At 42.2% G+C, this 16592-nt stretch overlaps 1 protein-coding gene across 2 annotated transcripts in view; it reads right to left on the reverse strand.

The window, feature by feature from the left end:
- Positions 1–490: 490 nt before the first annotated feature.
- fra (frazzled) overlaps positions 491–16592 on the reverse strand; it is a 484108-nt gene continuing 468006 nt past the window's right edge. The window contains exons 3-10 of one of the 2 annotated variants that reach the window (XM_065230376.1): positions 9380–10139; positions 9112–9227; positions 8238–8793; positions 7311–8092; positions 5973–7253; positions 5714–5915; positions 5523–5656; positions 491–1230 (exon numbers count right to left, since the gene is read on the reverse strand). In XM_065230376.1, coding sequence (XP_065086448.1) covers positions 989–1230; positions 5523–5656; positions 5714–5915; positions 5973–7253; positions 7311–8092; positions 8238–8793; positions 9112–9227; positions 9380–10139 — 4073 coding nt within the window. In that variant the 3' untranslated portion in view covers positions 491–988. The remainder of the gene's footprint in view (positions 1231–5522; positions 5657–5713; positions 5916–5972; positions 7254–7310; positions 8093–8237; positions 8794–9111; positions 9228–9379; positions 10140–16592) is intronic. The other variant, XM_065230377.1, reaches the window with a different exon arrangement.

A 16592-nucleotide genomic window follows, 5' to 3' on the forward strand; every position in this document is an offset into this window, starting at 1 on the left:
TGCTGCATTTCCCGACCGGAGACCACGTTGAACTCAAAATAATTCATTCACAATTCCGACATCGAAGTCTTTTGAATAATTAGATCCCTGGGAGTAAATTCCATTTGTTGTGTTTCGTGTTGCAATTTTCCCTATGTCTATTGACGTTTGCCGTTATTCTTAATTAAAAACCAATGAAAATAAATGCACTTTTCCAAATAAATGCACAACCGTTGCTCCGAAATTTTATTTAAAAAAAAAAACCTATACAATTCGAACTATTAAATTAAAAGAAAAAAAAATCACTGGGAATGAAATGCTATCTATCAGTTTAGTACTTAAAATTAAGCAAAATATTTAATTTAAAACATAAATGTCAAGGATAATGGCTCAGTCGCTTTCCTTCCCGGAGGCAGTGATGCCCGACTGCATAATATCGATATATCTGATTTTGCTTAGTTTACCAGCAGCGTGTAAAAAGCCTTATCGATTAGTACTATGTACAGCTACGTTTCTTTTATCTTACTCGAATCCGTACTCATTTGGACAAAATGCGTCACGAAACGAAACCGTTTCAAAAAGTATTACAATCGATTTCCTCCTATTTTTACATAAAAATAAAAAAAAAAGAACTTCAATCATTTTCACAGTACGATTTTGCTGCAGTTTTGCTTGTTTTCTCGCTTGAGTAGACAATAAATAAATAATTTTAAACTCTACGTTCATATTCATACGATTCGTTATTAGTTTCGTGGACAGGAGAGAGGATAGGGAAAAGCACTTAAATAGTATACATATGATCTAATACATCGGTTTTATCCTTGTCGCGCTACAAGGCTGTTTTCCATTGTTTCCTCCCCCGGTTTTCTATGGCCATGCATAGGATCGAGAAGAGAGCTTTCCAGAATTTCCGGTATTAAATTACGAAAAATAAATGACTAAATAGTTCATCACTTTCACCACGTTGGCGACGAAGAAGTCTTCATGCACCACCCATTCGCTCCCTCAATTAGCACTCAAACTCGTTGGCCGTTATTGCACTTAGATCCTTCATCAGGCCCTCCAGGTTGGCCATCTCCTGGTTCAGTTCCTCGGTCGACGTCGAAGGGGCCAACCGTTGGATTTCGTCCGTGGAGTGCTGCACCGCCGGCCCGGTCTGGAGCCGGTTCGTTAGCGAATTCGTCGGAATGACGGGCGGCTTCTTGTACGGCGAAGAATTTTGCGGACGTATCGTGACCGAAGGGGTTTGTGCTGGAATACAGTTAAAAAGAAAAGGTTAATCATTCTTCGCTCGAAATCGCATATGACAGCTTCCACAAATCATACAAATTAATATGGACCAACAGGTCTGTGCCATAAAAAGGGAGGAAAAAAAATCATACCAATCTAGATAGAGCTGAAATTAGGGCGTAACAGCTTTTGTAAACAATGCCTTCTTTTGATGATTTCTAGAAAATTAAGGCTTGCCAACGCAAATCAACAACACCATCGGATAGGGGAAGACTTCCTCTACCCGACGGTTATGTTGGTTTGCGAAGGCGTGCCTTGAGTTCCTAGAAATCATCGATAGAAGTCATTGTTTACAAAGGCTGTTACGTCCTAATTCCAGCTCTAAAGCCCGATTCAAAGTAAATTTGGATGCATTCAAGTGATCAAAGGCCGTTCGCAATGCTGAGTTTCAAAATTGTTTCAAACTACTCGTCAATTCTATAATTTGAAACTGTCAAAAATAAAACTGCAACACGATCAGCGCAACGCACAGTTCTAAAACATGTTTGTAATCATCAAGTTCCATAAACTTTACTGTTCTCTATGAAGTTCTCCGTTTTTTTTGTGGAGCTCTTCGAAACATCTTCAACACATCCAAAGAAATTTGAAACAGAGTTCCATTCGTGTTTCAAACTCGCTCAGAAATAAAACAGAATAGTCGAGCAGTTGCAAATCTGGTGCAAAATAGTGCTCGAATAATGAAACTGCAACTCAGCATTGCGAGAGGTGCGTTTCTGTTCTAGTTTCAAATTGAAACAGTCCTTATAAAATACAACAGAATTGCGAACGGCCTAACTCAAGAATTATACAACATACGCGGTTGATCAAAACGTCAAACAAACGGGTATTTATTCAGCTTTCAAACAATTGTATAACAAAATATTACATTTCACCGCTTCGAACGAATTGTCGCACTTTACTTGTGATCGATGCCATCATGATCTGCACAATCGCTGGTGACACTGTACCGGCGAACTTATTCCACTTTAAACGCATTTGTTTTACATTTGGCACTTCTTTACCGCATCCTCGAAGTTTTCGCTTGACAATTGCCCAATATTTTTCGATCAGTCTGAACTCAGGGCAATTCGGAGGACTAATCTCTTTGGAGACGAAATTAACATTGTTTGCAGCATACCATTCTAGTACCTCCTTAGAGTAGTGGCAGCTGGCTAGATCCGGCCAAAACATAACATTGGTCTTGTGTTGCCGAATGAAGGATAAAATCCACTTTTTCAGACACTCACAGGTAAAATTTTCGTCCGGGGATTTGTTTATAATCCATTTGACATATGTTTCGTCATCCATTAAAATACAGCCATCAAATTTCGGCAAAATTCGTTCGTATAGTAATCGTGCTCGCTTTTTGGCAACTAAATTTTGTTTCAGGGAGCGATTCGGATGTTTACTGGCACAAAATGACTTATATCCTTCTCTTGAAAGGATGTTACGCACGGTGGAAAAGTTGTTATCGTATTTCTTTACCAAATCACGTATGGAGACACCTGGGTTGAATTTCACGTACCGCAACACCTTTCTCCTCAGCTCTTTGTCCCTAGTGCCACTTTTATGATAGATGCACTGTGCTCTATCCACACTCAGAGTATCCTTGTAACGTTTGATTACAAGACTCAACGTTGACTTTGGTAATTTTAACACTTTTGCTATTTTTGAGGCAGACCACGAAGGGTTCTCTAGATGTTTGTGCACAATTAATTTTCTTTTCTCAAGTTCCATGATCCGTAATTTCGGGATGCGTCGATCAATCGAGAAAAACTTTTCTCCAATTTCTTCGTCAATGAAACATCAACAAATGCCTGTCAAACGTTTTTTGTTCCAACCACCAGGGGCACGGTGGTGTATTAAACCGTGCGTCCAGATTTACTTTGAATCGAGCTTTATCTAGAAATATGGAATTGCTACTTACTGTTTGCTGCGCTATTACAAATAGCAATCTAGCCAAATTTATGAACTGGTTATTTGAAGTAGATACAGTCGAATTTCACTCGTTGGGCTATCTTTAAGTGCGCTACGGTTTAGTTGGGTTCTCGTTAGTTAGGCTATAGCCAAGGGGCAAGATAATATCAATATTTTTCGATATATTTTCAATATTTTGATATATTCACGCCAAGATGATATTATCACAGTAACCTTATATCAGATTCACACTTTGACAGTTCATTGTTTTGAGCCAAACTCAAGCAGCCAAAGGAAAAAAAATATTTTCGATTACTTTTTCAAAATCTTCTCAACTGCTGCCATGAGCGACGAAATAGTCTGTTCCTCACCGTCGGTAGGTGGATATTTGGTTAGGTTGCTTGCTGTCGTTGGTGTTCCCTTCACCTTGCTCGCCTTAGGGCACAGCAACGTATGGTGCCGCTGCTTGCAGTCCGGTGTATGGCACACTGATTTCGAGGGACATGATTTCGCTTGATGTGAAGCCCGTAGGCAGTTGAAACACAGCTTCGCCTGTTGTGCCAACTCTCTTCTTTCCTGCAGATCCATCTTCTTGAATTCTTCACAAACGAACGTAGCGTGTTCTCTTGAACACTTCGCGCACTTTTGGTAGATTGTAGTTGTCACTAATGTCTTCAATTTTTTCTCACTCACAACCATTTTCACTTGTTCTTTTTTGTTCACTTCCGCTTTCTTCGAGAATGCTGAGCAGGTTTCCAGTATCTCATACCGCTGCTTCACAAACGTTGGATGCTCGTTGTCAACATCTTTCTCCGACCAGGCAGCGCGAGTATCTTTGTCCAGCTTTTCTAGCATCAAGTCAATCAGCCACGGATCGCGGCCTTGGTATTCCTCTCCTAACGCATCCAACTGTTGGACAACCTCATCCAGTGTCATCACGAGTTTGTTTAGTGATTGCAGCGAAGCTTGCGTGACGACTTGCTGATCCATAAACTCACGAACTAACGCAAACACAGCGGAACGCTGCTTGTCGTAGTGACTAAGCGTCGCCCACGCATTGTTATAGTTAGCACACGTAACCTCACTTTTTACCTGTGCACCAACCTTCAAAAACAGATTTAATGCCATATTCATACTCGAATCAATTGAAAAATATTCTTAATCTTCTAGTTAACATGATATCTATCCATTGCAAGCAATATTTTGATAACTGTTTATGTTTTGAGAGTTAGTGCACAGGTAGATTGAGGTTAAGGCGACGCCACTGTTAGCACTAGAGATGGTGAATTTGTTGACTAATTGCTTCGCATCTCCTTCCAGGTAGGAGACAAGATACTGCATTTTCAAGGAATCCGTGAGATCGTTCCTGTCGTGAATGGTAGACACGTAATTATCCTTGAATGTCATCCACTTCTTGCGGTCTCCTTTGAAACCTGACCGCCTCTCACCATCGTTGAATTGTCGCTATATTCATAGTCTGGCGTATAGATCTGGAATTGGATCTCGGTAACCAATTGAGCTGTCAAATAGCGGAACCAATCGAGAAAATCACGACCAACAACAGAAAAGAGCACATCAGCTATTGCGAACAAAACTTCGGAAACCCGTTTCTCGTAACTCAAAGGCTTGCCTACGCAAACTAACACCATCTTTGGGTTGGGGAAAGTTTTCCCTATCCGATGATGCCGGTAATTTACGTTCGATTGGCGAGGAAAGAATATTCAACGTTTTGTTTATAAAAGTTGATAGTACCTTTTCAATTGTTGGTCTAAAATATATTGAATTGGTTCCGCTTTTCTATCCATCAAATTCAAATTCTATCCGCCAGACTATGAATATAGCGACTACCGGTTCCGCTAGGCTCCGTGATAGATTCCGATGATGGAGGTCTTTCACGACCGAAAGCTCTGCTTTCACCCGAGCGATCAAAGCACTTCTTTTGCTGATTAATTTCTCCATAGTCCGAAATTCCGGTTCTCCGAAGGACCAAACGTTCTCGGAATTAACGGACTGTATTGAAAACAAATCCTTTGCATTGAAAAATACCACTTTCTTCTTCGTGTTGAATTTAGGCGTTCGATGTTGTCGCTGGGTGGATCGAGGGGTGCGTCGATACTAAAACACCTGGTTTTCTGTGCCCGGATTATAAATGGACCAGCCTTTAATGATGCACTTTAAGTGCATTTGACTGCTGGTTTGACCATTGAAATGCGTTTACAGTTCGCTAAGCAGAAGTAAACATATTCCAGTTAGCGAACGTCTAGTGTACCGAAGAAATCGTTTTTAAGATCCAAGAACAAAAAGTGGCCGCTTTGAGCGAGAATTGCACCACTACATGACTGACGTCCAGTACTCACCATGTTTGCCCTGACTGCTGATGATCGGAGTCGATGCGGGTGGTGCAGGTACACTGAAGCTCTTCAGCGGATGACCCTGCCCCCGTTTGGGGGCATCCACGGTCATCCCCGGAGCGTACGTCACATTTGGATTGCTGGAAAATTCGAACCCCATTTAAAAACGTTCAATCCCAAAATATAACATATTTTACCTATAGTTTCCTTCGTATGTGTACGGATTCTCCGGCGTTTGTACCAACGAATTCGCCGGAGGTAGTTGGGGAGGCTGCTGCAGCAGACTCTGCTGCGAGAGTGTCTGCTGATCGAGTGATATATGCGGCCGTGATGCCATGTTGTATTGGGTGCGTGGGTACTGCGGTCGTTCCATGGTTGAGCTCAGAGGCGTCGTTGTTCCTGCAGAATAAATTTTCAAATAAATACAATCAATTTGGTAAAGTCACCGCAAGCTACCTGTATAACCAGGAACGTAGCCTCGCTTATCCAGCGAGTTGGTCACGTGAGTGATCGGTGTTTCACTGTCAAACTCATGACCGTTCACCGATCGGGGCAGGGTCATCGCTCCGCTACTGGATGCTCCTCCGTCCACCGATCCCGGGGTCGTACTGTGATTGCTCTTGTCCAAATTCTTCAGCTCCATCTGATCGTGGTGGATCCAAAGGTCTGGAGGCTTAATTATGCCCGCATTGTTCTTCTGGTAGCTCTTCTTCGCGTGTTCGGGCGTTCCTTCCGGTTTCTTTCGACAGAGCAGGATGACTACGGAAACGGCAATCACCGCCGTTAGTATCGAAAAGCCCACGATCACGTAGATCATTTCCGACGAGATCGATTTGGGCATGGCAAGGTTCTCGCTTGAATCGACATCGGCTCCAGTTATCTGCGATACCATGGCCGAGAACAGTCCGTAGCCTTTGGAGTTACGAGTTTGTACCTTGAAGTAGTACGTAGTGTGAGATTCCAGCCCGGTGATCTCCGCACTGGTTTTGTCTCCAACGACCGCTTCGGCGTTCCACTCTCGATCCCGTTTATTGGGATCGGTGGTATAGAGCACTACGTAGCCAGTGATTGGGCTATTGCTATGACGAGGAGGCTGCCACTGGAGAATGGCCGTAAGGGGATTCCTATCGTCATAGGACACGGTTAGGTCCCTAGGTGGAGATACTGGAGCGGCTTGATGGGTCGAATTGATGACCGACATTGACCAGGCGGACTGTCGATGACCTTTGACGACTTTGACTGCGAACTCGTACTGAGTGCTGGGCCGGAGATCACCGATCATACAGTTCAGATCGGTTGTATTGTGAAACCTGATCCTGGTGCTAGCTGTCGGCGTGAACTTCACTACGTAGTATCGGTTGTCGGTTACGTGTTGACTTTTGCTCAGCGTTGTGTCCGTCCAGTAAACTACGATCGAGGTACCGGACATAGGTATGGCCCGCAATCCAACTGGAACTTCAAGCGGAGTTGGAGCTTCAATGGGTGAGTCTTCTCGTGTCCGAACGGTATCGTAAATCGGAGGACCGTCTCCCATGTTGTTGCGAGCTCTCAGCGAGATCACATATTCGGTGTTTGGTTCCAGATTACGAATCTCGTAGACTCGAATGTGTTCTTCAACGTCGGTTGTGTCTTCATCCGGGATGCCCTTGCCCCAACCGAGGATGTAGTTCCGGACCTTAATTTCCTGATGGTTTGGGGAAGCCCATGTAACTGCAATACTTTCCGCGCCAGGACGTGCTGTAAAGAAAATATTTTTTTAGAATTAGTTATATCTAGAGAGCTTCAGAGACTTACTTTTGATCCACCCCGGTTGTCCGGGAACCTGCGATTCATCCAGGTCGTTCTCGTACGTTTCAATGTGATGCCACTCACTGAATGGTCCCGACCCGTTGACGGTCATGGCAGCGATCTTGACCTGATACGCTGACAAGCGGTCCAATCCCTTCAGCTCCCAATGCCTCACATTGGCCGGAGTGGTTTCCACCTGTAGAGGTTTCTTGTTCTTGCGGTAACGGATCTTGTACCCCGTGATCTGACCATTACGATCTTCCACCGGTGGCGGTTGCCACCGGATGGTTATCGATGTGGAACTGGATGCTTCCAACGTGACATTCGAGGGTGCTTCCGATGGAACGGACGAATGAGTTTTGATGACGATTTCATGCGATGGGTCTCCCATGCCCATCTGATTCCACGGGACCACGTACAGTGTGTACTCGGTGTAAGGCCTCAGTTCAGTGATGGTGATGTCAGTCGACGTAGTGTCCGAGTACAACTCATCACCATTGTCGATTTCGACGTAGTAGACGCGATATCTGGATATTTCTGCGGTAGACATCAGGGGAGCATCCCAGAGAAGGTGGATCTCCTTGTCGGACACTGCTTCTCCTCGGATGTTCTGTGGAGGCCCGGCGATGTTCTCTTCCGAGTGGGTGCGAACTTCCAGGGTTTGTGAGGACTCTCCGGATCCGTGGTTGCTGTTGCCAATCACTCGAAACTGGTAGGTCTTCCCGGGGAGAAGAGATTGGATGTTGACTTCCTGTTCGTCTCGGGATTTGGTGGTCATTTTTCGTTCTCTGTTGAAGATGGGATAGTTGTGTTGTTGATGTTGAGTTGATGCATTTGTTTTGAAAACGAGTGATTATCAACGATAATCAAGGATATGCAAGGATAGGATGCCCAAAGGATGAGATTCGCTACCTTTCAAAATAATGATCTTACCTCTCGCTGGTGTGCATCTTGTAGTACACCGAGTACGATATAACCTCGTCCGGATTCTTGGCCGGTTCCAGCCAGCTCAGTGTGATGAATCTCGGCTTCACGATCTGTGCCTGCAGATCTCTCGGCGGTCCCGGCAGCGGCGCTGCGAACTTTTCGCTTCCATCTAGCAGGTGCGATTTCGGATATTTCCGTGTGACGGCATTGGGAAGGTACGAATTAGAAAAGTGCCCAACTTCGCCCCCGTTCTCCGACGATCGGGATCCGGTCAACGATTGGTACAATTTGTTTGGGTCTTCGTCGGGTCTAAGGGCATAGATTTTCCCACTGTCCTCGTCCTCGTCGTCATGGTCTTCCTCGTGCTCTAGGTAGTCGTCGTCGGTGTATTCATCGTACTGAAACTTGTTCTGATTCACGTTTGCCTTGTCCTTGGTTTTGGACAGCAGACTATCCAGCACCACCTTGGACAGTTTCGGATCCGAATGGATGGGTTTTTCGTACGATTTCATTTTGCCCTGATTGTGATGGAACTTTTTGCTTTTGTGTCGTCTCGTTTGCCCTGTCGTCATATTTGAGTCAAGTCGAACCAAACATCGTCGGATCGTTTGCATGCAAAAACAAACCGAACCCAATCCAATCGACGGAGCAATAAATCATAATCAACCGAAATCCGAAGAGCGCAACCAAAATCGATAAATCGCATATCCAACGGAAGAAAATGAAACGAAATCGGAAAAGAAATGGGGAAAAATGTCATCAAATGCAAAACGAATAAAAAAAAAATCACAAGTCGAACGAGACAATCGAGAGGATGCATTGCACCACTCACTACTTCGCGAGAGAAGGGAAGGACGGGAGTCGAATGACAATAAATTACCTGGTTCGATAATCTCGAGTCGGGCCGCAGCCTGTACGCTGCCGGCTGGGTTCGTTCCGATGCATTGAAACATTCCAGCGTCGGAGCCAATCAGGCCGAATATTTTGAGGTTGTGGCTGTTTTATTGACGATGCAAAAATACGAAGAAAATTAGTCAATTGGAATGATAAATTGGCAGCAAGGTCAATGGCTGGCAAAAGTTAATGATTTATAACTTTTGATTGTGCAACTGACCTTGTTAATTAATTAATAAATCAGGAAAACTCACCCTCCAACGATCTGCATGTATTCGTTCGGAGTGATCAAATCGCCGTTTTTCAACCACTGAATGATCGGCGTTGGCTTCCCATGGATGGAACACTGGAGCTCCAGCTCCTCTTTCTCGTAAGCCACCTTATCCTCGGGACTAAGAATGAACTTTGGAGGAACCTGCACTTGCACCGTCGCCGAAGCATCCAACGAATCCTCCGAATTGCTCGCCCTACACTGATAATCCCCCGCATCGACGTCCTGTATCGAACTGATCTGCAGCGATCCCGTCCCAATTATCCTAAACCTCGAATCCAAATCATTCATATCGATTTCCTCTCCGTTTCTCAACCATTTGATGGTCGGTTTCGGATTGCCATTGGCCACGCAGTCCAGTATCACCGTGTCGCCTTCCTTCACGGTCTGCGGTTGCGGTACGATCACGAACGAAGGAGGTTCAAAGCTTTGCGGTTGACCTGCGGTAGATTTGATGTTCAAATTCGATTTGCTACTCATGCTGGAGAATATCCCCGAGGTGACGTTGCACTGGTAGGTTCCCTGATCGGCCGGGACGACTTCGTCGATTTCCAACGCACCCGACGGCAGCAACAGCATCCGGGTGTGATCCATCCGTACGGGTGATTCATCCTTGAGCCACTCGACGTGGTAGCGTCCGGCTTCGAGGATGAATGGCAACATAGTGGACATGCACTTGAAGTAAGCCGTCTGACCGGCGTACAGGTAGATCTCGTGCGAGTCCTGGTTGATTTCCGGGCGGTCTGCGGGAGGAACAAGATGGTTGGTGATTGCTTCATTAATTGATGGTGACAAATAAATTATTTTCGTCTTAAATTTGAGAGCTAGGGTGGAGCACTACTTCGGCCCAATCGCCCATTTGGGCATATCAAGCAGAAAACATCAAATAAATCCATTTTGTTTTTAACTTTTTATTTGTTCCAAATTCAAAATAAATTACATTTCATTTTAACCTAGGTGCTCCAGTTACTACAGTAACTTACCAGCCTTAATTGTTATGATATATATCTAAGTATTTTTACATTGTTCCTGTCTTGGCCATTCAGTATTTTAAACAGGTTTTTTTTTAAACCTGCATGTCAGTACAACAATTGATATCTTAAAACTAAAAACTAAAACTAAATCTTATCTAAGTATAAAGGGAATTAATCGTTGCAATTGAGGATTGCAACGATTTTTGCCTGAAATTATTAATTATTTTGTTGGACATTTGTTCTAAAGTCTCAACATTCGAAATTCTATGTACTTCGGTAGTACTGTACCAGGGAGGCAACTTCAAAATCATTTTCAGAACTTTGTTCTGAATCCTTTGAAGTGCTTTTTTCCTGGTAGTGCAACAACAAGACCATATTGGCACAGCGTAAAGCATGGCCGGTCTAAAAACTTGTTTAAATATTAGAAGTTTATTCGTCAGGCAAAGTTTGGATTTCCTGTTTATAAGAGGATACAAACATTTTATATATTTGTTACATTTGGCTTGAATGTCCTCAATGTGATCTTTAAAAGTTAATTTTTGGTCAAGTATTAATCCAAGATATTTCACTTGGTTTGACCAGGAAATTGTAACTCCGTTCATAGTGACTATGTGACTACTACTAGGTTTCAAAAAGGAACCTCTAGGCTTGTGTGGAAATATTATAAGTTGAGTTTTGGAAGCGTTGGGAGAAATCTTCCATTTTTGTAAATAAGAAGAGAAAATATCTAAACTTTTCTGCAGTCTGCTGCAAATAACACGAAGACTTCCTCGCATTTTGGTACTGAGGCTGCTCTTGCTGCAACTATAGAAGTAGTCAGAGATTCAAGAGCATAATTAATTTCATCTTTGGTTTGCAAAGGAATGTTTGGATCGAAGTTATGTTCCATAAATGTTCGATACTGCTCCCAATCAGCTCTATGGTAATTGAAAGTAGAACTGTTGGGATTAGAAATTATTTCTTGGGATATTTCAAAAGTTACTGGAAGGTGATCAGAACCGAAGTCAGCATGGGTAACCAATTGGCTACAAAGTTGACATGAATCAGTTAAGACCAAATCAATAGTTGAGGGATTTCTTGCAGAAGAAAAGCATGTTGGACTGTTTGGATATTGAATAGTGTAATAACCTGCAGAACAATCATCAAACAAAATATTACCATTGGAATTGCTTTGAGCATTATTCCATGAGCGGTGTTTTGCATTAAAATCACCAATAATGAAGAATTTAGACCTATGACGGGTAAGTTTCTGAAGGTCACCCTTGAGAAAATTCTTTTGCTGGCCTACGCATTGGAATGGCAAATAGGCAGCTATAAACGTAAGTTGTCCAAATTTTGTTTCAACAGAAACTCCCAAAGTTTCAAAAACTTTGGTTTCAAATGAAGAAAGAATTTTATGTTTGATTCGTCTATGAATAATGACGGAAACGTGGAGCGTTTCTTACCTGTCGGTTAGAACGAGATTGTAGGATCGCTTTGCGAGTCTTACATTCCCAAAAATTGGATTTGTGGTTTTCACCACAATTTGAACATTTAAATTTCTTAGGATCTTCCTTCACAGGACAGTCGTCCTTTGCGTGAGAGGAATCACCACAATTCATGCATTTAGCTGGCATGTAGCAATTTTTAGTTCCGTGACCCCATCCCTGGCACTTACGGCACTGAGTGAGGTTTTGAAAATTTCCTCCAGTCTTCCTGAAGTGTTCCCACTTCACTCGGACATGGAGCATAAGGCTAGCTTTTTCTAAGGCCTTAAGGTTGTTTAGTTCACTAGACTTGAAGTGAACTAAATAAAAATCATTAGAAATCCCGTTGCGCGAATCGCCAGGACGGGATTTCATTTTCATTTTGATTACTTGGAGTGGCACAACTCCAAGTAATTTTGCCAGTTCATCTTTGATCTGATCCAGGGATTCACCACTGGGCAGTCCTTTCATGACAACCTTGAACACACGTTCAGTTTTGGTGTCGTAAGTAAAAAATTTGTGCTTCTTCTCAGTAAGATACTTGAGAAGACATTTAAATCCGTCCAAGGTTTCAGCCAATACACGGCATTCACCCCGACGTCCAATTTGTAGAGAAAACTTAACTTTCACGAAGTTCAAAAGTTCCATGCGAAGAGCATGGAAATCGGAAGTGGTTATCACAATAGGGGGAATCTTTTCCTTCTTGGCATTAAGCCGGGAAAGTTTACTAGAATTTTTCTTGGATGATGGATCATTCTCATCATCCGTGGGCAAATCAAATAGATGACTCAAATTAATTTCATCAGAAGGGGGGTCAAGAGTTTGCCCCTTTCTTTTGCGTTTAGGCGCCATGGCGGCAGTAATTTTTTATCCAAATCGACTTCCAAGCAGATTACTATAAGAATCTGAAGGATCGAAGAGGAATATTCCAAATCGATATCCAAGAAAGATTACCTCGGGTAGGGTCCAAACAAAGATCCAAGAGGAATAAGAGTTGAACAAGGTAAAAAAATTTTTACAGGTTGAGCACTGAAAAGTGCTGTTTAAATTTGTTGTAGCTTTAGGTAGTAGTAACACTTCCTTCAGCAAAAAGCAAATAGATCCGCACGGCAGAGAGCACGATGCGGACTGCGAATACGCGTTTGTTGATATTCACCAGTGCTTGATTATCCATCCCAAAATTGTCAAAATCAGTAACGATCCTCAAAAGCAAAATAATCAAATTCATTTTGGGCAAAATGATTATTCCATCGATCTATGTGTAAAAGTTAACACGATACGTTCTTCAGCGCTATATTTGTTTAAAATGAAAATAATCATTTTGCATTTGATCCTCAGAATCATTCCCACCAAGATGAAAACGAATATTAATATTCACAACAACACAGGCGATAATGACCATCCAGCCACGAATGAACAAAATCAAATTGTCTTTGATACTCAGAGGTTGCCTTGATCAAGAGAATGTTTTTGCGTCAAAATTCAAATTCAAGCAGGTAGTTGGTCTATCTGTTAAGGTTGTCTTCATTTTCAGCCAAGTTGAATGTAGAAGGAATGATTTTTATCAGCACTGAGTGTAAATAAGGGTGTCTATGTGATGTTTTGCTGTACCTGTTGCGGATATCTAGTGCATCCTGTTCCCTTAACTTGTTGAGGACATCCTGTCTGGCCTCAAAAGTTACCCTTTTTGAAGTGCTAGTCTTCACAACATAAAGGGCACCATTACGGAGCATGAGATTTGATCAAATTATTCGCAGTTCTACTTGTCCAACGCCCCCGGCTGGGTGAGGGATAGAGGATGACACACACACGCTTATCAGAATCAAATTTGGAACCGTTTCAGCACCGTGTAGCGAAAATTAAAAAATTTGCATCGGTCTCCAAAATTTAGCGAATACCTGAATGGGCAATTTTTTGAAAGACTGTGAGTAGATAGATTTTTTTTTTAATCTTGGCTAGTGGATGAACAACTATTTATTGATTTATCAGTATAACTTTGGACTTTCTTGGCAGAGTATGTTAGAAGTTTGAGTAATTTCAGTAACACGATCAATTTTCAACTTTTTTCTTAGTAGGTGGATTTTAGTTTGCCTCAATTGAAACATTTAGTTGTATAAACTTGACGAATCATACCTCTAAAATAGTAGTAGTTACAGTGCCGCATTATCTAACAACCACTGCCTGCAACTAATGTTGGAGGGGTCAGCAGGGCTGATTACGGATCAAAACTAACATAACTCTAACACTGAAATGATCCCGAAACTAACGCTCATTCATTGCACTTTGAGTCATAAAGTAGTTTTATTTATTTTCCTACTAATCTATCTACACACTTAGTTTTTTCTACCGAGCTCGGCTGTGTGGGTCTCGGCGGGGAGGGGGTTTCGCTGAGATCTCGGCGGGAGTGACATTTGATTGCCGAGTCTCGGATAATGCCTTTTCTAATAATCTGCCTACGTTTCTTTTATTTGTTATCTACTTCATCCCTTTTTTATTTGTCTGCTTCTCTTCTTTTGTTTTGTTTGTTTACATATAACTAATACTAATACCTCCTTGTTTTCTCTCTAATTTGTCTACTATGTCCCACCATCACGATGAGAGATGAGCTACCGTACATAGTACACGCTCATATACACTCCCAAAATAGTATGCCGCAAGTAAGTATATCACAGAGGCAACTAAAGATCCAGAAACAAAAACCGATAACGCTGAAGATAATGAGCTGTGGGGATTTATATGACTAAATAGTATTATTTATTTATACTAACCTAAACACAACGTGGGGTGACCCAAATCCAAACGATCACTAACCAAAATAATAGACTTATCTTTTTTCAGCAGCACTACACCAGCCAGCAAAGTTCAACCATCCATCGTTGCTTATGCCTTTGTTGTCGTTTGGAACCAGTTTTGCGAGGTAGGCGACGATTGTGCGTATTTCTCGCGTAACTTTTGAAAAGAGCCTATTTATAGCCTGAACAATACGTAAAGAGCAAATTGAAACATTGAACGTCGCGTGAAAGTGGAACTTAATGAAGGCCTAAGTACTTTTTCGTAGTTTTTAGTTTTCGGATTTGAAAGATCGTCGGTTACAGTGTCCTGCTTACTGAGCAGAAAAACGTGGTCCCAGGTCCTTACATATCAAAGAGATTTATGGTAAAATCGCTTGTGTATCGTGTATTTTGCGAAACTCGTTGTTGTCGTTGGTTCCGGGTTTGAATGGATACAAAAATTTGAGCAACGGTATTATGTGATATGAGGGGCTCGGTGGTCTTAGAGCAACCGTTTTTGCTTACTGAGCAGAACATCATGAGTCTAATCTCAGGCCCATCCACATTCAAGATTCGTCAATCGTTTTATTTGTTAATACGACTACATGGTAATAACAGCAACTCGGTGATTAAAAAGGTGCTCGTCTGCCTAGTGGCAAACGTTTTTGCTTACTGAGCAGAAGACCGTGGGTTTAGTCCCAAGCTCCTTCGCGTTATATGATCGTTAGGACATCAATTCAGCTTATCGTTTACCAAAACGAACCCTGCTGCAAACCCAACCCTCTTATCCAACATCCCAGTGATTCCTCGTGGAAGTGCAGAGGTGTTCTCGGCTTCCATCAAAGCGAGTGTCATGTCAACACAATCCTTCCCATTCCTTTCTTGACCTGTGTTCGGGCGCGGCCGGCGCTGGTATTGCCTAATTTAAGATCACCAGTTTTTACACATTGAGGATGATTGCTAGTCCCAAGCATCGTCTATTGGTTCTCTGTGTAATTACAGCTGATCTGGCAATGACAGAGTAGCAACCGTGGGCGGTCAATCAAGCTCAAGCTCAAGCTCAAGCTCAAGCTCAAGCTCAAGCTCAAGTTCAAGCTCAATTTGTTTCTCTTTAGCAAATCTTACGTTACGAACGGAAAGTTAAAAGTCATCTACAGTGAAAACATTCCATTTTGTGAAAAAAAAATCCACTCGAAAAATAGAGACAAAGGGCGGGTTGTGCTTAGTAGGCCGAAAATTAGATCTAAGCCCTGTATATTATGCATGGTGACAGGTAGGTCAATCCAAACCAGGCTGATAGAGGACCTCAACAAGTTCTTCTACAATATTATATATCCTGTATATAACGGAAATAATTCGGTTTTAAAGTTTGAGACCACCCTACCTTTGAACACATAACATATTTGGAACTCGATCATCAAAAATCGACCCCATTTCAGTGATTTAAAGCTAAGAGGAAGAGGTGACAATTGGCTTCTTCCTCTTTTATTTCTATCTCTATCTCTATCTTACGCACATGAGATCGGCCAATCACTAGCTGGTGGTTCACGTTTGACAGAAAAGTGGTTCATTTCCGCCCCCGTATTGTCACCTCTTCTCTTAGATTTCAAGTGGTATAGAAAGACATCGATCTGTCAAATTGATTTTACCAGCTGCAAAATGAGAAAGGGAATCAAGGAGGTAGTCAATTCTATTAAAATAATAATAACCTGGTTTATAATTCTATGACTTCTTAGCACTTCTGAACTTATGCCTGTGTTTATCGTTAACTATTTACGTCCTCTATTCATAACTATATAAAGGGTGATACGGTCAAAATTTGGTCAAGGGAAAACGCGTGTAAATCGGTGAAATCGTTTATTTAAAAAATCAAATTAAATTTCTTTTTCAAGTTCAATTAGTATAAAATTCAGGAAAAATATTCAGTTAGGCTTCCGCTTTTCCAAATCCGAATTGCCGGGCCTTACGCTTGACCCCTGCCATCA

The sequence above is a fragment of the Ochlerotatus camptorhynchus genome, unplaced genomic scaffold, assembly GCF_037179485.1.
Source record: "Ochlerotatus camptorhynchus isolate MF236.1 unplaced genomic scaffold, CSIRO-AGI_Acam_v1.1 ptg000330l, whole genome shotgun sequence".
NCBI classification, from domain to species: Eukaryota; Metazoa; Arthropoda; class Insecta; order Diptera; family Culicidae; genus Ochlerotatus; species Ochlerotatus camptorhynchus.